Genomic DNA, 22,818 nt, shown 5'->3' with positions numbered 1-22,818 from the left:
ACAATGTCTACACTGTATTTCTGATCAATGATGTTCTTTTAAATGGACAAAAAAAATAAGATTTTCTTTCAAAGACAAGGACATTTCTAAGTGACCAAAACTTGTATGTTTGTGTTATATATATATATATATATTTATTTTATTTTTATTCTGTGATAAGGTGCTCGGTTTCTGCCTGCAGAAAATGATTATTTTAGCACCAGCACGGCACAAAGATAACAATGAATCTAAAGAAAATAACACTAACACCATAATGCAATAGAAGTCAGAAGATAATAGGGCATCTTGTGAATAAAAACAAAGATGGTACATAAACAAGTTGACTTTATTAAGTATTTTGATCCAATAACATTCACTTCAAAGAAGTTAAACAACATACTGTTACCTTAAGTGGGCAGACCTCATTGTAGGTCTGAATCCTAACTTGAGATCCATACATTTGACTTAGATTTCAACATAAACAATGCAATGATGGCAATGTGAGATGTGTGACTAATTCAACATACATCAAGTTAAGATTCAGCCCTTAGCGTGTGACATGAAAGCTGTTTTTGGGCTTGTAAACCTTTGGGATTGTAAACACGTGTTGATGTTTGCAGACCAAATATGCTGCCTTTAAGCAAGTGCTAAATGAAAGCCAGAGTTTCATTATGACTTCAAGTAGACTTCTTCTGTTTTTTCTTCTCTGCCTCGTCTTCCTTTTCTTTCTCCATCTCAGTCACCAGGGTCTCAATTTCTTTGGACTCCAATAACTACATGGAGTAAAAAAAATACAGCAATTAGCCCATAGACAAATACATGTGCAAAGCAGTAAATTACTAGGACATGAGACCAAGACCCTTACCTTCAGTGGCTGGTTTCTTCTAATCACAGCAAGTTCAATGTTCTTCCCACCAGACTGAACCACCTGTAGACATAGTTCAAAGGTGTACGCATAAAAATATGCATGATGGATCTCAGGTGCAAACCTATGCTGAATTGCAAATTGTCCCCCTTCCCCCTAAATGTTTGTAACATCCAGAATTCTTGTAGGTATAAATTATATGCTAATTGTGTAGCTCTATCTTGTTTTCTAATTGGCTAGGTGGCATTTTTGCCATAGTGGATACACCAATTCAATTGCCTCAGATCAAGAAGTGCCTAAGAAGTAGGGGTTAGGGGTCAGTTTGGAATTTACCAAAATAAATGAGAGCATTTGACCTCACCTCAAGCAAGGCTTTGATGGCCAGCTTTATCGACTCATTGTCAGTGGCGATGGCTTCGTCTGTGTAGTTCTTCTCCAGGAACTCCCTCACGGTCTTAGCACTACGGCCAATCGCATTTGCCTGAACAAAGGGATGGGAAACAAATCAGTACCTCAGTATTTTTAAACAAAAGTAAAACATTTTAAATTCACATCAACAGAAAAATGTTCTCTTACTAATGTTGACTTAAAAAAAAAAAAAAAAAAAAGACCTGAACATTTAGGATACGAAATTATCACATTTTTGCAACGATACACTTCATGAATACTATAGCTGTGAAGAAAGTTTAACATATTTGGCTGTGGAGAAAGGTAAGGAATCTTTGTGGATTGGCTGACCTTCCATGCGTGGTAAGTTCCAGAGGGGTCAGTCTGATAGAGCCTGGGGGTCCCATCACAGTCAAAACCCACGATCAAGGCAGAGATGCCAAACGGTCTGCGTCCATTGCTCTGAGTGTAGCGCTAGAGAATTAAAATATCAAAAACCGGTTATGAACACAACTGACCTTCAAAAGACCATTCAGTCAAGCATCATATGAACTCGCTCTTAGATAGGATTGTTGCGTATTAACTCATCACCGAAAACCTAAAGTTGAGTCACAATTGTTTTTATGATGTTATTAATTGGAAAAAATATCCAAAGGTGTTTTTCACTTCCTCCACCACATCAAAATACAAGTCCCACAAGCTACTGTTTTCTGGCACACATGGATGGCTTTCTTTGGGTTGGGGGGGTGCCATCTTGAGACTTACAGAGGGCTGTGACTTCCTGTTTAAGTGAAGTCTGTCCAATTGTTGAGTGATGTCTGTGTCTCATGGGTGGCAATAGAGCCCCACAGTGGAGGTGTTATAATACCCATAAAACCTAGCAGTCAAAAAGGGAAACGGTTTCAATCGTTTGTCCACCTTAAATGCTTCCCCAGAGAATTTTAGAAACACTTATTCAAATAAGGGCTGTGTTTCATGTAGGCTTACCCTGACGTGAGTTTTGATAAGCATGTAAATCTCGCTCAGACAAGATGACTTATCAATATATTCAGCTCTATTTACTCTCAGATTTGAAAGTGCTATTTAGCATCAAAGTAGAAGTCATGTAAGACTACACATCCCTGCAAGCTCATGTACGTCATCACTAGATGACACCTTTGCTAAACAGGTTGTGTCAATTTAAAACTTGCAGAAGACAGTTGACAGAATAGTCAATTTAAAGAAATTAGGCCAATTTATATATTAAACTACATTTTTTATTTAACTAGGTAAGTCAGTTAAGAACAAATTCAATGACGGCCTAGGAACAGTGGGTTAACTGCCTTGTTCAGGGGCAGAACAACAGATTTTTACCTTGTCAGCTCGGGGATTCATTCTTGCAACCTTTCGGTTACTAGTCCAACACTCTAACCACTAGGCTACCTGCCTAATTAGTTAATCCTGAGATTATTACCTTTGTCTCGAGTCGGCGGCGGGGGGGGAATACAGGCAAATATTGATAAAAGTCACTGTCGTAAATACATTTACACGGTTATCAAAATGTCACGCCAGGATAAGCCTACATGAAACACAGCCCTAATTCAAAGTGTTTCTAAAATTCTCTATGGAGAATGTTTTATGGTGAAAAAGCGATTGGAACCATTTCCTTGTTTGACCTCTAGATGTTGTGTGTATTATGACTCATGATGTGGTACTCTATGCCAAGCCGTTAGGGGCTGTTTGTTCTTAGTTCGAGGAACAGAGCCTACCGGTTTAAGTATGGCGATGTAGGCTATCCTACCTGTTTCAGGGTGGCGATGTGTCGTGTGATGTACTCCACGGTCACTGGGTCCTCCACAGTGAGCCGGTGACTCTGGCACTCCACACGAGCTCTGTTGATCACGATGCGGGCATCTGCTGTCAAGCCTGACAGACAGCTGGTTAAATAAGACCTAAGCTTCCAGCAGGTTTCAATTTCAAGCAAATTAATGAAGTTTATAGGTACCTGCAAATGCCATGCAGACATGGTCATCTAGGGTGCATATTTTGCAGACTGTTCTTTCCTCCTGCAGCTTGGCCACTGACTTCTTCTCAACTCCAAGAACAACAATGTCTTTGCCCCTGATGCCCACCTAATGTTAGAGGAATGAATGGGGAAAGTTATTTAAACAAACAGGACATGCACTCTGTAACAGTTTACTAAGCTATCACACTAAAATTATGCAAGCAAACATATTCCAGATAACAGCATTAAATAATATAAAATGATAATTTACTAGCAACTACTAGCTAGTTAACTGAGTTAGCAAGCTACAGCTATCAATTTGGGACCTCACTAGTTACCACAGCCAGAGTCATAAACCCCACCCATTTTGACCATCTCTTTTTTAAGGTTAGGAAGCATGAGTTTTTACTCAAAGTAACAGTGTGTCAAAGTTGTAGTCACGATCTCACTACCTATAACTACAAAACATAGTTATGTTTTAGCGTTTTTACATATTTACATAGGTAACTACCCACAATGCACTATTTCTCATCATATGGAGACCCAGTGCTAGTTCCAGCTGGCTAACGTTAGCTACTAGCCATGCTAGCATGTAATTTAATTCCAAACCAAGTGTTGGCGCTGATGAGCTACTATGTACATCCATGAAGAAATAAACTAATTCCTGTGAAAAACTGCAAGGCCTCTTCTCCTGTGCGTTTGGTAGCGGTAGTCAAGTGAGCGGTGTAGTTGTTTTTCATAATTTGTAGCCAGGGCAATAATGCCCACAGGTAAGGGATAACGACTAATTTGTTGCCAAAAAAATGACATGCAAAGTGGGCACTTTGAAGTGGGCACGGTTTGTCCGGCTGAAGCGAGTGAATTGGAGTATGAAGTATTTTGAGCACCGCATCTACTGTATGCGGTGCTCATTTCACCCCGGAGGACTGATAAGCTGAGCACTCATTGGCTGCTTTTCCATCTCAAATTGGGTTGAGGTCAGATGATTGTGGAGGCCAGTGTAACAGTGTAGGTTCTGTCCCTCTCTTCGCCCCCAACCTGGGCTCGAACCAGGGACCCTTGCACACATCAACAACTGACACCCACAAAGCATCGTTACCCATCAAAAGCCGCGGCTCTTGCAACGCAAGGGGAACAACCACTTCAGGTCTCAGAGCGAGTGACGTCACTGATTGAAACGCTATTAGCGCGCACCACCGCTAACTAACTAGCCATTTCACATCGGTTACACCAGGTCATCTGATGCAGCACACCATCGCTCTCCTTCTTAGTCAAATAGCCCTTACACAGCCTGGAGGTGTGTTGGGTCATTGTCCTGCTGAAAACTGAATGATCGTCCCACTAAGCCCAAACCAGATGGGATGGCATATCGCCGTAGAATGTTGTGGTAGCCATGCTGCTTAAGTGTGCCTTGAATTCTAAATAAAATCACTGACAGTGTCAACAGCAAAGCATCCCCACACCATCACACCACCTCCTCCATGCTTCACCGTGGGAAACACACATGCGGAGATCATCCGTTTACCTACTCTGCGTCTCACAAAGACACAGCGATTGGAACCAAAATTTTACATCTGGACTCATCAGACCAAAGGACAGATTACCACCTGGCCTAATGTCCATTGCTTGTGTATCTTGGCCCAAGCAAGTCTCATCTTATTGGTGTCCTTTAGTAGTGGTTTCTTAGTAGCGGTTTCTTTGCAGCAATTCGAAAATGAAGGCCTGACTCACGCAGTCTCCTCTGAACAGTTGATGTTGAGATGTGTTTGTTACTTGAACTCTGTGAAGCATTTATTTGGGCTGCAATCTGAGGTGCAGTTAACTCTAATGAACTTGTCCTCTGCAGCAGAGGTAACTCTGGGTCTTCCTTTCCTGTGGAAGTCCTCATGAGAGCCAGTTTCATCATAGCGCTTGAAGTTCAAATTCTTAAATTTTCCGGATTGACTGACATATCTTAAAATAATGATAAAAGGGCAACGACAGTCTCTTATTTGAGCTTTTCTTGCAATAATATGGACTCGGTATTTTACCAAATAAGGCCATCTTCTGTATACCACCCTTAACTTGTCAAAACACAACTGATTATCATTTGTAGCCACAACTGATTAGCGCAAACGCATTAAGGAAAATAAATCCACAAATGAACAAGGCACACCTGTTAATTGAAATGCATTCCAGGTGACTACCTCATGAAGCTGGTTGAGAGAATGAAAAGAGTGTCAAGGCAAAGGGAGGCTACTTCAAAGAATCTCAAATATATTTTTTGGTTACGACATGATTCCATGTGTTATTTCATAGTTTTGATATCTTCACTATTATTCTACAATGTAGAAAATAGTCAAAATAAAGAAACCTACTCATTCAAGGGGTTATGTATGCATGCATGCATGCATGCATGCACGCATGCGCACACACGCGCGCACACACACATATTTTAGTTGTATTACACAGACATTGCTCGTCCTAATATTTCTAAAATTCCATTATTTTACTTTTAGATGTTTGTATTGCTGTGTATTGTTAGCAGTGGCAACCCGTCATTCAGGGCATGTGGGGCAGAGCCTGTTATTTTAGCATTAATACACGTCACATAGTTTGCATATATATGCCGCATACAAACAGTATTTTTTTTGTTGGGTAAGGCAGCTCCAAAACGCAGGTGTTTTAGCCTAGCTCGGTGCTTTCTTCGGTGGTGGGCCAAGCCAGCAGAAAATACGGAACGTTGTGCCGTGATTGGCTCAGAGTTCTGTCACTCAAGGGGAAAATTCTAGCCCCTTGGGTGCTGCCATAGAGTTACATTAGAAGTGCCCACCCCGGATCACGTGACTCTTGAACGAGATGGCCGCATGAACTAAGAGCTCCGCACAAGTAGTTTCCAATTCCTAGTCTTACCTCCACTTCAAGTTTAAACTCCTTTAGCTTTAGTCAAAAAGTCATGGTGGCTACAGAAGGCAACATTACAGGTGACATTTGTACCCAGACTCGAGCACTTGTGGCGGAAAAAGCCTCCAAGAAGCAGCTAGCTTCAGAAAAAGCTAGCACCATAAGCCAGGAGCAAGCGGACCCGTCCCCCTCCGAGACCCAACAAATGCCAACCTCTCACTCCGTCGAAGACATCCTTTCTGAGCTGAGATCCCAACGAACAGAACTCAACATTAAATTAGTTGCCATTAACTCTCAGCTCAGTGCGATAGGGGGCAAGGTGACAATCCTTAAATGCTTTGCCTGACAACGCGGGGCGCCTGGACGAGGCAGAGGGGCGAATCCTATCCATGGAATACTTATTGACAGACGCCATGGAAACAATAGCATATGTTAAAAAGAAAATAGAGCATCTGGAAGAGAAAACAGAGGACCTGGAAAACAGGGGCAAAGGAATAATTGTGTTCTATTAAATCTGTGCGAAAAAGAAGAGGGAAACATGCCACTGATCCGCTACCTGCAAGACAAACTTCCCGAGTGGCTCCACCTGTCCACCGACAGGCCCATAGAACTCGAGAGAGCCCACCGAGCACTGAGGCCCCCACCAGCAGCCAGACAACCACCACGCCCAATCACCATACGTTTCCTGAGATTCACCGACAAGGAACGAGTCCTACAGGTGGCGAAAATCAACACCATTACAGTGAGAAATGCCAAACTCACTTTACACCAGGACCTGTCAGCTGGAATACGCTGAAAGTTTGACGAGGTGAAGAAATACTCCATTGACCGAGGCATCTTTAGGGGATTCAAATACCCAAACGAGCTCAGGATTCTTCACCAAGGAGCCCTGCGACACTTTAAAACTCCCGAAGATGCAAAACGTTTTTTGAAAGAGAATCCTGGTCAATGAGAAATGGACCAATGACTAAATGCAATTACTGTTATTACTAAAGGAGGTAAGACAACATATAGCCAACCTCCAAAGACCCACCCGCCCCGCTAAATGTCATTATAGCCGGCTAATCTATATTTATTTTCCTTTAGCTGAGAGGGATAGGCTCTATAGCCTAACCTAGGCCTACTAACGTTTCAGCCTACTTTATTTCCCTCTTTTTTGTGCTATTATTACTTGTGGTTCCCTATGTCCCTTGGGGCAGGTATATGTAGGCTGGGCTATTGATTTTATTTTCTCCCTCTTTTAATGTGGTCTGGCCGGGGGCTACGTTGTAATTTACTCAATGCAGGGCGGAGAGGATGAGGCATTTATTTGGTGGGGGGGGGAGACGTGCGTTGCTAACTGTTCCCGTTTTTTTTCGGAACGCAGAATTGAGACTCAGTCGGGGGGGGGGGGGTAATAGATCCAACGGCATATGTCGAGTTGTTTGGGAACTCGGCTGGGATGTTCAGAGATTGTTATTTTATGTACACCATTTATTTTCCTTTTATGTGAACGCAGCTGTAACTACTTCCCACCTTTAGCCAGAGATGACTTGCACTAAAGTTCGATTATTGTTCGATGATGACTAGTACCTTGAATCTATTGACATGGAACTGCCATGGTCTAGGTCATGCAATAAAACGGAAAAAGATACTATATGCTCTAAAAAAGCAGACATTGCATTATTACACTCCTCACACTTCACTGGCTTCCAGTTGAAGCTCGCATCTGCTACAAGACCATGGTGCTTGCCTACGGAGCTGTGAGGGGAATGGCACCTCCGTACCTTCAGGCTCTGAGCAGGCCCTACACCCAAACAAGGGCACTGCGTTCATCCACCTCTGGCCTGCTGGACCCTCTACCTCTGCGGAAGCACAGTTCCCGCTCAGCCCAGCCAAAACTGTTCGCTGCTCTGGCACCCCAATGGTGGAACAAGCTCCCTCACGACACCAGGACAGCGGAGTCAATCACCACCTTCCGTAGACACCTGAAACCCCACCTCTTTAAGTAATTCCTGGGATAGGATATAGTAATCCTTCTAACCCCCCCCAAAAAAAAAAAAAAAGATATAGATGTACTATTGTAAAGTGGTTGTTCCACTGGATATCTTAAGGTGAATGCACCAATTTGTAAGTCGCTCTGGATAAGAGCGTCTGCTAAATCACGTAAATGTAAATTACAAGAGACACACCTATGTGATGCTTAACATGCCAAACTCCACAGAGCTTGGGTGGGACAGGTGTATTTCTCATCTTTCAAATCAAACAGTAGAGGCACAGCCATACTTATCCATAAGCATGTTCCATTCATAATTGACAAAAACATATCTGATCCGGAGGGGAGATTTATTCTGATAACTGATCACTGTGTGGGCAACCAATTACTATCTTAAACATATACGCCCCAAACACAGATACTCCTGCTGTCATGTCAAAAATGATAACCCTGTTCAATGAGCATTGTGATTCCTTTGGAGTGCTGGCTTGAGATTTTAAATTGTACCCTCAACCCAACCCTAGACAAATCATCACAAGTCCCCACCACAAATCCTAGATATGCAAAGATGTTGAACTCTTACTAAAGAGATGGGACTGATAGATATCTGGAGAGAGACTAATAGCTCAACTATGGACTATACATACTACTCTAATGTCCATAACACCTACTCCCGTATAGATTACATTTTTATCCCAAAGAGTTTCATAAATTCAGCCACGTGTACAATCGGACCCATAGCACTTTCAGATCGCGCCTTTGTCCACCTCCGCAAAAACATTCCGAGGTCAAAGAGCTGGAAATTCAACCCCTTCATGTTATCAAACGAAGCGTTCCATACATTGGTAACTACATGGATAGACAACTACACACAAGACAACAAAGATTCTCCTGTTTCTCCGGCCACAATGTGGGACTCTGCCAAAGCCACACTAAGAGGTAATCTAATTCCATATGCTTCCTCTAAGAAAAAAGCAATGGAAGCACACAGGCTAGATCTTGAGAGGGAGCTGGAACGCTGTGAAAAAGTACATAAACAATCCCCAGACAGCACCTCCTGGAGTCAACTTAAAGCAGCCAAAGCCAAACTGAATTTGGACTATACTCGGGAGATCAACAAAAAAAATAAAAGTTATTTTTACTAAAACAGAATTACCATGAGTATAGCAATAGGCTGAGTAGATTGCTTGCTTACCAATTTTTTTTAAAAAGAGCAGTCAGAGCGTACAATGATGGCTATCCGAACGGCAGAGGAAAAGGTCACATATGACCCAAATTTTTACTGCAAACTATATACACCTCTGAGAGAAAACATACAGAGGCATAACTCCACTCCATCCTAGAGAGGGATTCTCGCTACCTAAACTATCAGAGACCGACCAAGAAGATCTCACCTCCCCCTTCACTCCTGAGGAGATCCTGGAGGCAATTACCTCCATGCCACCTAATAAGTTCCCAGGCCCAGATGGATTCCCCAGAGAGTTCTACAAAGACCCTCTATCCTGCTCGTCCTTCCGGCCCATAAACTTGTTGGATTTCAACTACAAAATAATAACCAAATTGCTCGCCAAAAGACTAAACACTCTTCTTCCCAAAATAATAAAAGCGGACCAAACTGGATTTATTGGAGACAGATACTCTTCTGATAACATTCACCGTCTTTTTGATATTATTGAACAAGTAAACGCACAGAAGACCCCTGTCCTGCTGGCTTCACTGGATGCTGAGAAGGCGTTCGACAGGATGGAGGGGAGCTTTGTTCGCATTCTTATAAAAGTTCAATATGGGCCCAAACTTTATTAAATGGATTAAGTCCCTATACTCTCATCCAAATGCCATGGTGACTACTAACGGACTGAACTCTGACAGATTCCCTTTGGGATGTGGCACAAGACAAGGGTGCTCGCTGTCCCCCCTGCTCTACTTGTTGGGGGCGGAGCCTCTGGCAGAGTTGATAAGGAGCAATCCAAGTATTATGGGTCTCTCTGCAGAATAAGATTTCACTTTAAGCGGATGTCTTGCTCTACATATCCAACCCTGAGAAATCCCTTCCTCCCATTTTAGACACAATTGCTCAGTATGGCAAGTTTTCTGGATATAAGATATATTTTAACACTGACTGTCCTCTCAATCTTACACTCACCAGCTCTATGGAGACACTATGTCCATTTCAATGGAAGACAGGGGTTTCAATACTTTGGGGATCTTCATAACACCAGATCTGAAGCGCCTTTTCAAGGAAAATTATCTTCCACTCCTGGATCGAATCAAGAATGATCTCCAAACCTGGATCTCCCTCCCAATTAGCCTAGTCAGAAGAATTAATGTCATCCGTATGAACATCCTCCCTAGACTGAACTATTTATTTCAGATGCTCCCATGCTATCTCCCAGTTTCCTTTTTCAAAACAACTAACCAAAGCGTCACCAAATTTATATGGGGCAATAAAAAAAAACCTAGGATCAAGTTCTCCACTCTATCGAAACCTGAATCTAAAGGTGGTCTTGCCCTTCCCTCCCTTCAATTGTATTACTGGTCTGCCCAAATCCGCAACATGCTAACATGGATCACAAACAGACAAGAGTCAACGTGGATTCAGATAGAAGCCCAATCCTGTGGTTCATTGCCCCTAAGCAAAATTATATTCATTAATAACTTTAGTGAAGTGAGTAACATAGCCAAAACCATTGTGATTTACAGCACCCTACTAGCGTAGAGCGACTGTAAGAAATACCTGGGCATTTCCTCCCAAATATGTTCGCACTCGCCTATAGTAGGCAACCCAGACTTGCCAAAAGCCCTGAATGATGCCAACTTTAATCTTCGGCATACTCTAGGAATCAGGACCTTTTCAGACCTATTTCATCAGAAAACCACTACACTGAAATCCTTTCAAGAGCTCTGCAGTGAATTCAATGTGCCAAGATCCCATTTGTTTAAATATCTTAAAATTAAACATGTCATACACTCATTTACTTCCAAGAGGAGGTTTAGAGCTCAGCTGAATGAGGTTGAATCCCTTCTTGCTACAGCACAATCCATTAAAGGCAAAATCTCCTATATTTATAGACTCTTTCTGAGAAAGGAGGCTCCTCCTTTACTCCTTTGAAAATAATCTGGGAAAAGGACCTTGGTCTGACTATAAGTGATGAGTTTTGGGCGAAGGTTTGCGACAGGGTATACTGCTTGCCTACTAATGTAAAAACAAAAGAAACCTAATTAAATTTTATTCCACTCCAATGAGACTCCACAGACATTTCTCCTAACTGTAAAAGATGTACCTCTGAAAGTGGAACCTATATGCATGTATTTTGGAGCTGTTTAGAGATTGCCAGATTTCAGCAATTTATACATACTGCTGCACAGAAAATACTAGATGTACAGTTTGATATGACCCCGTGTATCTTTCTTAATGACCAGCAGGACTTTGTTCTTGATCCTGACAGAGAAAATTTGCTTATGACCATTACATACTTTGCTAAGAAATATAATTATTCTAGAAGTGCCCGCCCAAGAAGGCTCAAAGACAGATAAAATGACATCAAATCCCGTTATATGTACAGCAGATTTGATTGGACTGATCATACTTTCAGAATTTTAGCTAGCAGTCATCACCATGAATCAAGTCGACAATCTACCGGCAAATCCTTTTAAATCCTTGTCATATAAAGATAAATAATGAAGAGAAATTATAGATAAGATGTATTGGTGTGCATCGGCCATTAAACGTAAACATTACAACAAGTTGGAAATCGCAAATTCAACAATGAGTGGTTTGGAAAGAATCAGTGACAGTGGCTAACTGCAAGCATTGCAAAGCAATCACTAGCCTTCTATTCAGTGGAGTGGCTGTGTAGTCCCAAATCTGGGATTAAGGGGCTCTTTTCCAAATTTAAAATGATAAAGATTCAACTTTGGCCATGCGGTCAATGAAGCATGATTTGTGCAGCGCTCAAAACAACTTAACTCGGAACTGCAAAAACTTGACTTCAGTGAGTTCAAGACAACTGGGAAGTCGGGAATAAACAAGCTCTGACAGGGAAAATACATAAATCCAACTCGGAATTGTAAATCCGGCCTCTTTCTAGAGCTACGACCTGAAGATCAATGACATCATGATTCGACCTTGTTTTTTTTCCCCCTCCCCAGAGCTCCCAGTTGTTTTGAAAGCACCATAAATCCAGAGAATGCCAGACTTTTCCCACAAAGGACCGCCACGCCACCTTCCTGTTCAAGTGAGCACAGCAAGGGGCATCCAAAAATGTGTTGTATGTTGCTGCATAAATGATGGAATACACATACTGTAGCTAAGACAGTAATACTAAGTGTATGTTGTGTAATAAAATGTTAGTAGCCCATGTGCCTCACCCTAATAATTTGGTCTATTTACCCCTCTTAATTTCACCTACTGTTCTGACTTGGTGGTGCACATGTAGCCTATAACCTGTTTTAGAGTAATGATCAAATATTGTAAGAGCTTTCATTGTCTGCTTATATATTTATTTTAGTCTTATTTCATAATTTATTTTACCTTTATTTAACTAGGCAAGTACAAATTCTTATATTAGTGATGCAGCGATATTACATTTTTGGCCGATACCAAATATTTTCCTTGCCAAAAAACCCGCTAGAAATACAGATAACCGATATAAAAAACATTTATGGCCTTTTAAGCATTCTAGTACAGTTAAATTTAAATAGTTAACACGGACGCAGCGGTCTAAGGCACTGCACGTCAGCACAAGATGAGTCACTATAGTCCCTGGTTCGAATCTAGGATGCATCACATCCGGCCGTGATTGGGAGGCCCATAGGGCGGTGCACAATTGACCCTGCGTCATCCGGGTTTGGCAATCATTGTAAATAATTTGTTCTTAACTGACATGCCTAGTTAAATAAAAGGTTACACACAATAAAATGTTTGTTGACATTTACATATGTCCCCATTAGCAGTAAAACATCAAAACCTATTTCTTTCACTTACTGTGCTGTTTCGTTGTTCATTCAGTCGTTTCATTCTCAATAAGATGGCGCCGGAGAAGAAGGCTGACGTTTTACATGTTCCTATCCAATTGTTTTTTTTGTTTATTTCTTTGCGTCGTTTGTAAATTATTTTGTACATAATGTTGCTGCTACCGTCTTATGATCGAAAATAACTCCTGGACATCAGAATTGCGATTACTCACCCCCGACGTGAATAACATATTGCTTTCCCAGGAACAGGCCCAAATCCCCGTCATTTGCGTGAAGAGAAGGCGGAGAAAAGGGGCAGGCTGCCTTCCGAGAAATTGTAGGTGATCAAATGAACCCCCACTGCCTTCCATTTCTGCTAGCAAACGTTCAATCGATGACCTACGTGGAAGATTAAACTACCAACGGGACATTCAAAATTGGAATATCTTATGCTTCACGGAGTCATGGCTGAACAATGACATTATCAAATACATTTTATTTGTCACAGATTTTAATGCGAGTGCAGCGAAATGCTTGCGCTTCTAGTTCAGACAGTGCAGTAATATCTAACAATTCCCCAACACCTACCTAATACACAAATCTAAAGGGGTGAATGAGAATATGTACATGTAAGTACATGGATGAGTGATAGCTGAACGGCATAGGCAAGGTGCAATAGATGTTATAAAATACAGTATATACATGTGATATGAGTAATGTAAGATATGTAAACATTATTAAAGTGGCATTATTTAGAGTGCTTTGTATAAAGTGACTAGTGATTCATTTATTCAAGTGGCCAGTGATTGGTCTCAATGCAGGCAGCAGCCTCTCGGAGTTAGTGATTGCTGTTTAGCAGTCTGATGGCCTTGACATACAGCTGGCTGTTTATACGCTGTATCGGCAGGATAGAACAGCGGCGTCTGGTAAGACAAAGGGTGACAGAGTATGTATTTTTGTAAATAACAGCTGGTGCACGATATCTAAGGAAGTCTCAGGGTTTTGCTCACCTAAGGTAGAGTATCTCATGATAAACTGTAGACCACACTCTGTATTTTTTCGTAGCTGTCTACATACCACCACAGACTGAGGCTGGCACTAAGACCGCACTCAATGAACAGTATTCCACCATAAGCAAACAGGAAAACGCTCACCCAGAAGCGGCACTCCTAGTGGCCGGGGACTTTAATGCAGGGAAACTTAAATCCAAATTTCTATCAGCTTGTTAAATGAGCAACCAGGGGGGGGGGAAGAACCTCTGGACCACCATTACTCCACACACACAGAGACGCATACGAAGCTCGCCCTCCATTTGGCAAATCTGACCATATTTCCATTCCCCTTATTCCTGCATACAAGCGAAAATTAAAGCAGGACGCACCAGTGACTCGATCAATAAAAAGTGGTCAGATGAAGCAGATGCTAAGCAACAAAAATAAATGGAGGAACTTATTCAAGATAGATCCAGTGTAATATATTATAAAAAATAAAGCGAACTGGATGGAATATGGGGAAAAATGCACCAAATTATTTTTCAATCTTCAATATAGAAATGCTACCAAAAATGTTTTATTAAAAAGTTGTTACAAATGGAGTCACGCATGAGTCACCAAATGATATTTTGAAAGAGGAAGTAAAGTACTTTAAGAATATGTTTTCGTTTCAGGTTCCTCCATCTCCACTAACTGAAACTAATTGCATGGATTTTTTCCCCCTAATAATAATGTAAAATTAACATCTGTACAGAAAGACTCATGTGAAGGCCAAATTATTATTACTGAAACAGGACCCAAATGGTATATATAAACATCCAGTCCATTTAAAAAATTGGAGACCTCTTACACTTCAGTGTTGTGATGCAAAATGCTTGGCGCATAGAATTAAAAAAAGTATTGTCAGATATTATTCATCCTAATCAGACAGGTTTTTTACATGGACGATACATTGGAGATAATATAAGACAAGAACTGGAAACAATAGAATACTATGAAATAGTCGGGGACACCAGGCCTGGTTTTCATAGCCAATTTTGAAAAGGCTTTTGATAAAGTACGACTGGAGTTTACATATAAATGCCTAGAATATTTCAATTTTGGGGAATCTCTTATAAAATGGGTTAAAGTTATGTATAGTAACCCTAGGTGTAAAATAGTAAATAATGGCTACATCTCAGAAAGTTTTAAACTATCTAGAGGAGTAAAACAAGGTTGTCCACTATCGGCATATTTATTTATTATTGTCATTGAAATGTTAGCTGTTAAGATTAGATCAAACAGTAACATTAAGGGATTAGAAATCCGTGGCTTAAAAACCAAGGTGTCATTGTACGCCGACGATTCATGTTTTCTTTTAAAACCACAATTAGAGTCTCTCCACGGCCTCATAGAGGATCTAGATACTTTTGCTATGCTCTCTGGATTAAAACCAAATTATGGTAAGTGTACTATATTAGGTATTGGATCACACAAAAATGCTAATTTCACATTACCATGTAGTTTACCAATTAAATGTCTGACGGAGATGTGGACATACTCTGTATACAAATCCCAAAAGAAAGAAATGATCTCACTCCAATACATTTTTATAGAAAGTTAGCAAAAATAGATAAGATCTTGCTACCATGGAAAGGAAAATACCTGTCTATTTGTGGAAAAAAATAAAAATATATATATATATATATTTTTAATCGCCCTGATTAACTCTTTAATCATATCACAGTTTACCTATTTGCTTATGGTTTTGCCTACACCTAGTGACCTGCTTTTTAAATATTATGAACAGAAAATATTCCATTTTATTTGGAACGGCAAGCCAGATAAAATTAAAAGGGCCCATTTATATAATGAATATGAATTCAGAGGGCAGAAATTACTAAATATTAAGGCATTAGACCTCTCACTAAAGGCATCAGTCATACCAAAATTATATTTAAATCCAAACTGGTTTTCTAGTAAATTGGTACAAATGTCTCATCCTATGTTCAAGAAGGGCCTTTTTCCCTTTATTCAGATTACACCTGCCCACTTTCGGTTGTTTGAAAAGGAAATAATCTCCAAAATATCTTTATTTTTTAAACAAGCCTTAGAAAGTTGGTTGCAATTTCAGTTTAATCCACCTGAAAAGACAGAACAAATAACAAATATTGTGGTTAAATTCAAATATAGTAATTTTAGTGAATGATATTATAAATAGGACTGGTGGAGTGATGTCACACATGCAGCTAACACAGACATATGGAAATGTCTGCTCTACCCAAAATTACAACCAATTAATTGCAGCATTACCACAAAAATGGAAGAAGCAAGTAGAAGGGGAAAAAAGTAAGGAACTTGTATGTCGGCCATGTATTAAAGAACATAAATGGTTAAAGAAAAGTGTGATAAATAAAAACATATGCCAATTTCATTTAAGGACCAAAAAACTGATAGCTGTGCCATATAAATTGCAAAATAGTTGGGAAGAGATTTTTCGATGTGCCCATTCCATGGCACATGGTTTATGAATTGATACGCAAAACAACGCCGGATTCAAAACTTAGAATTTTTTATTTAAATTACTATACAAAATTCTTGCAACTAATAGAATGTTATATACAGTGGGGAGAACAAGTATTTGATAACCTGCAAAATCGACAGTGTTTCCTACTTTCAAAGCATGTAGAGGTCTGTCATTTTTATCTTAGGTACACTTCAACTGTGAGAAATCTTGAAAATCACATTGTATGATTTTTAAGTCATTAATTTGCATTTTATTGCATGACATAAGTATTTGATCAACTACCAACCAGTAAGAATTCCGGCTCTCACTTACCTGTTAGTTTTTCTTTAAGAAGCCCTCCTGTTCTCCACTCATTACCTGTATTAACTGCACCTGTTTGAACTCGTTACCTGTATAAAAGACACCTGTCCACACACAATCAACCAGAGAGCTGTGTAAGGACATCAGGGATAAAATTGTAGACCTGCACAAGGCTGGGATGGGCTACAGGACAATAGGCAAGCAGCTTGGTGAGAAGGCAACATCTGTTGGCGCAATTATTCGAAACTGGAAGAAGTTCAAGATGACGGTCAATCACCCTCGGTCTGGGGCTCCATGCAAGATCTCACCTCCTGGGGCATCAATGATCATGAGGAAGGTGAGGGATCAGCCCAGAACTACATGGCAGAACCCGGTCAATGACCTGAAGAGAGCTGGGACCACAGTCTCAAAGAAAACCATTAGTAACACACTACGCCGTCATGGATTAAAATCCTGCAGCGCACGCAAGGTCCCCCTGCTCAAGCCAGCGCATGTCCAGGCCCGTCTGAAGTTTGCCAATGACCATCTGGATGATCCAGAGGAGGAATGCGAGAAGGTCATGTGGTCTGATGAGACAAAAATAGAGCTTTTTGGTCTAAACTCCACTCGCCGTGTTTGGAGGAAGAAGAAGGATGAGTACAACCCCAAGAACACCATCCCAACCGTGAAGCATGGAGATGGGAACATAATTCTTTGGGGATGCTTTTCTGCAAAGGGGACAGTACGACTGCACCGTATTGAGGGGAGGATGGATGGGGCCATGTATCGTGAGATCTTGGCCAACAACCTCCTTCCCTCAGTAAGAACATTGAAGATGGGTCGTGGCTGGGTCTTCCAGCATGACAACGACCCGAAACACACAGCCAGGGCAACTAAGGAGTGACTCCGTAAGAAGCATCTAAAGGTCCTGGAGTGGCCTAGCCAGTCTCCAGACCTGAACCCAGTAGAAAATCTTTGGAGGGAGCTGAAAGTCTGTATTGCCCAGCGACAGCCCGAAACCTGAAGGATCTGGAGAAGGTCTGTATGGAGGAGTGGGCCAAAATCCCTGCTGCAGTGTGTGCAAACCTGGTTAAGAACTACAGGAAACGTATGATCTCTGTAATTGCAAACAAAGGTTTCTGTACCAAATATAAAGTTCTGCTTTTCTGATGTATCAAATACTTATGTCATGCAATAAAATGCAAATTAATTACTTAAATCATACAATGTGATTTTCTGGATTTTTGTTTTAGATTCCGTCTCCCACAGTTGACGTGTACCTATGATAAAAATTACAGACCTCTACATGCTTTGAAAGTAGGAAAACCTATAAAGAAAATCGGCAGTGTATCAAACACTTGTTCTCCCCACTGTATATATGGGGGATACAATGTTCCCAGCTCTGCAGATTCTGCTGTGAGGAGGCAGAGTCATTAGATCATTTATTTTGGTATTGTCCATATGTAGCTCGTTTTTGGTCACAGGTCCAGGAATGGCTGAAGAATTTTAACATTTGCCTAGAACTAACGCTGCAGATAGCAATACTGGGTGATTTGAAAAGCCATAAATCAATAAATAATTATTTTAGCAAAAAAATATTTTACATTTATCTGTAGAAGCTATGAGAATAGAAAGGTTCAATTGTTTTGTGAAGCATCACAGCACAGTTAAAGTATGAAAAGAAATGAAATGTATACACTCACTACTCTCATTTAGCAGACGCTCTGGATAAGAGCGTCTGCTAAATGACTAAAATGTAAATAGAAATCCAAAATGGATGATGTTGATGGATAGATGGGAAGGGTTGAATGGAGCTGAAGGGTGGGACTAATAACAAGATAAACAATGTAAAACGTATATAGGTTCAGAATATTTGAGATATAGCACAGTTACAAAATAGAAATCAAACTGGATGGACATCAGAAATAGAGGAAGGACTAAAAACAAACAAAAAATAACTATTGTAAAATAGACTGTCTGTAAAATGTGTATAAGATGAATAAATTGAAGGTAAAAGCCGAAGTGCTTATTAGTTTACTCCAATTGGGCGATCGATGGTAGGGTTTGCGGGGAATAATAAAAGGTATATTCTTTAAAAATGTATGCATGTCTATATAAGTATGTACATATTTATGCATGCATGTATGTATGGATATATATTTACCCCAAAAATAAATGGGGGATTGGAAATGATGCAGACAATTACATTGACGGAAGCAATATTCTTTCCGCAATATTAAGCTGATCCACCCCTAAATGCATTTATTTTTTTAAATAAAAAGCTACAGGACTGTTTTGCTAGCACAGACTGGAATATGTTCAGGGTTTCCAATAGCATTGAGGAGTACACCACATCAGTCATTAGCTTCGATGCTCATCAAAAAGCTAAGGAACCTGGGACTAAACACCTCCCTCTGCAACTGGATCCTGGACTTCCTGACAGGCCGCCCCCAGGTGGTAAGGGTAAGTAAACAACACATCCGCAACGCTGATCCTCAACACAGGGACCCCTCAGGGGAGTGTGCTCAGTCCCCTCCTGTACTCCCTGTTCACTCATGACTGCACGGCCAGGGAAGACTCCAACACCATCATTGAGTTTGCCAATGACAACAGTGATGGGCCTGATCAACAACGATGACAGTCTATAGGGAGGAGGTCAGAGACCTGGCTGTGTGGTGCCAGGACAACAACCTCTCCCTCAACATGATCAAGACAAAGGAGAGGATTGTGGACAACAGGAAAAAGAGAACCGAACACCCCCCCATTCTCATCGACAGGGCTGTAGTATAGCAGGTTGAGAGCTTCAAGTTCCTTAGGGTCCACATAACCAACAAACTAACATGGTCCAAGCACACCAAGACAGTCATGAAAAGGGCATGGCAAAACCTATTCCCCCTCAGGAGACTGAAAAGATTTGGCATGGGTCCTCAAATGGTTTTACAGCTGCACCATCGAGAGCATCCTGACTGGTTGCATCACTGCCTGGTATGGCCCCTGCTTGGCCTCCAACCGCAAGGCACTAGAGGGTAGTGCGTACGGCCCAGTACATCACTGGAGCCAAGCTTCCTGCCATCTATGACCTCTATACCAGGCGGTGTCAGAGGAAGGCCCTAAAAATTGTCAAAGACTCCAGCCACCCTAGTCATAGACTGTTCTCTCAGCGACCGCGCTGCAAGCGGTGCCAAGTCGCTTCTGAAAAGCTTCTACCCCCAAGCCATAAGACTCCTGAACATCTAATCAAATGGCTTCCCTGTGGCTCAGTTGGTAGAGCATGGTGTTTGCAACGCCAGGGTTGTGGTTTCGATTCCCATGGGGGCATGAAATGAAATGTATGCATTCACTACTGTAAGTCGCTCTGGATAAGAGCGTCTGCTAAATGACTAAAATGTAAATGGCTACCCTGAGTATTTGCATTGCCTCCCCTCTTTTACACCGCTGCTACGCTCTGTTATCTATGCATACTCACCTTATTAACTTTACCCTCCATGTACATATTACCTCAAATAATCAGTGCCCCCGCACATTGACTCTGTACCGGTACCCCCCTGTTTATAGTCTCGTTATTGTACTGCTGCTCTTTAATTACTTACCTTTATTTCTTATTCATATTTGATATTTTTTAACTGCATTGTTGGTTAGGGGCTCGTAAGTAAGCATTTCAATTAAGGTCTTCACCTGTTGCATGTGACTAACAAAATTTGATTTCATCATACATGTCAAGCAGTAACGTTTCAGCTCTGTCTGTCCGTGGACGCTCTTCTTCGGGGCGCACTGTCACTGTGTTCATTCATCCAAGTTTCAAACATGTTCTCAAATGCCATTGAAATGGCAGCAGCGGTATGACATTCATGAGCATGCAATACGGCTTTCCTCAGTACAAAATCCTCGACAACCCACTGTGCTTGCTCATGGGGCTGATATTTCTAGTCCAATGTCAGTCGTGAAGCTAATAGCAGTGACACTATTCATGTGTAACTCCAGTAGGGAAACATCTGAAAAATAGTGCATACTTAGTGTACCAGTGGTTGACCAGTCGGCGAAAGCCAACATCACCCACGACAGAGAACGGTTGATTGTCAAGGGCGATGAATTCCATTATCTTGGCGTAAACGGATTTCGCCTTTGAGTGGTCTTGCTGAAATGTTCTTCCTCTTTCAAATGACTGCTCGATCCACACAGCAGACATTGTAGGCTAGGAATGCTGTGTTGCACATCTCACACTACATTTTACGTGGCGTCATTACATCATGTACCTACGTTATATAGGTATGCTAATATCGTCCGATACCGATATATCGTGCATCCCTAGTTTACAAGCCCCCTTTATTTATCCTACACTGACTTCATGTACAGGGAGAACACTAACAGCACATGTTCTGAACTCTGTTGCTGTACATTTCAAAAGTGCTAAACAAATAGATTATGTCCGTCCTAGCTCGCTTATTAATGTCTCAACCAAAATTACGGATTGCCTCTTGTCCGCTTGTCGTCCCCTTATGCCATAGCTTGTACATCTCAATTGTCATTAGAAAGCGCATTTGTTTAAGAAAGTCAGCCATATCAGCTATGATTTTTTAAAGGCAGTAAATGAGGCTGAATTAACTGTTCCACTGCCAGACAAGGCTACGCTGATAGCCAGGTGTAGCAGTGGGAAGAAGTTGGGACTGCTGTTGGGACAGGTTTATGTAGGCCCCAACAGTTTGTGGGCACCATTTGTCACCGTTATAGTGCAATTAATGTATTGTTGAGTGTTGTGTAGTGGCTTTGCTGGCATGCATCCCATTCTTTTTTGGCCCACACCAAGATTGCCATGCTAAAATCGCCACTGATTGTTAGATAATACCGTTGAATTTCAAAATCCCGATTTGGCCCTCGAGCAAAAAGTTTGCCCACCCCTGATTTAAAATCTGATTTGAAACCGAACTAACCTCAACCACACTACCAACCTTAAATTATGGTTAAAAAGCACTTTTTTGTTTTTTCGCATTTTTGTAATATAGACAATTTTGACTTTGTGGCTGTGGTTACTAGTGGAAACCATCAATTTTCTCCATCCAAGTCACAAAAAGTGATCTAGTTAGCTGCTTATCAGATTCATAAACTTACAGCGGTGGAGCCTTTCTTCACAGCCTCTTGCGCATATTCCACCTGAAAAAGGTGGCCGTCAGGAGAAAACACAGTGATCGCCCTGTCATATCTTGCTGCCATTATGTTGTTGCTAGAAACAAATGCAATGAAATGTGTGTAGCTACTCAACTAGTGAATGTTTTCTAGCCAATTTAGCGTGTGTACACTCACAGAGCGCATGCGCTTGAACTCTGAACTTGGACGAGCTAAAATTTGAGCATTTCCCTAAGAAAATACCCACCATTAAAAGTTATCTTAGTGCAACATTTTATTTCACTCTCCATAACTCGAAAATATTTCATACGTGTGGTTCGGGACCATTGTAAGGGTTGATACAGACGTTTCCAGCGCTGTTTGGTCCCTTTCCGGAGCATTGTATTTTCCAATCCCCTGGGTTGAGTTTGGATTATTCCACTACTAGAAAAGGGTTGAACATATTGTTTTGTTTCTATATGTCTTAATTGCACCCCACTAAACAATGATACAATGTATTGACATGTTGGTATTATTTCGATGTTTCAGTTATTACTTCAATTTATTTTTAAATATCTCACGAAGATAAATATGTTAATGAGATTTTCGTTCACCCCTCTAATGGACGAGCTAATACATTACAGAACAGCGTCCTATTCTATTAGTTTTCTCCTAGCAGCAGGATATTATGCTGGCAGCGCGATCGTGTGACATTATTTTTCAAAATAAGATTTGCCCTGCAAAGACATACTAAACTGGGAATATCGATTTGTTTCGCACTCTAGTGCAGTACAGAATTGCAAAGCTTTGAAAAAATGTATTGATAATTTGAGGAATTTTGTTTTTAAAATATTAGTTATTTACCCTTTATTTAATTAGGCAAGTCAGTTAAGAACAAATTCTTACTAACAATGA

General features: G+C 40.9%; 1 protein-coding gene across 1 annotated transcript; it reads right to left on the bottom strand.

Moving 5' to 3' along the window:
* Window positions 1-307: 307 nt before the first annotated feature.
* LOC106569175 (proteasome subunit alpha type-7) lies at window positions 308-22,131 on the bottom strand. The gene is made up of 7 exons (XM_014140233.2): window positions 21,910-22,131; window positions 3,216-3,342; window positions 3,012-3,136; window positions 1,583-1,705; window positions 1,206-1,325; window positions 845-907; window positions 308-752 (listed from the first exon to the last, which is right to left on the bottom strand). The coding sequence occupies exons 1-7, from the start codon at window positions 22,009-22,011 to the stop codon at window positions 657-659; spliced, it is 756 nt and encodes a 251-aa protein (XP_013995708.1). The 5' UTR covers window positions 22,012-22,131; the 3' UTR covers window positions 308-656.
* Between the last annotated feature and the right edge of the window lie 687 nt (window positions 22,132-22,818).

The sequence above is a fragment of the Salmo salar genome, chromosome ssa14 (genome assembly GCF_905237065.1).
Source record: "Salmo salar chromosome ssa14, Ssal_v3.1, whole genome shotgun sequence".
NCBI classification, from domain to species: Eukaryota; Metazoa; Chordata; class Actinopteri; order Salmoniformes; family Salmonidae; genus Salmo; species Salmo salar.
Note: the sequence above shows the minus strand (reverse complement) of the source record. Positions and strands in the feature narration are given on the sequence as shown.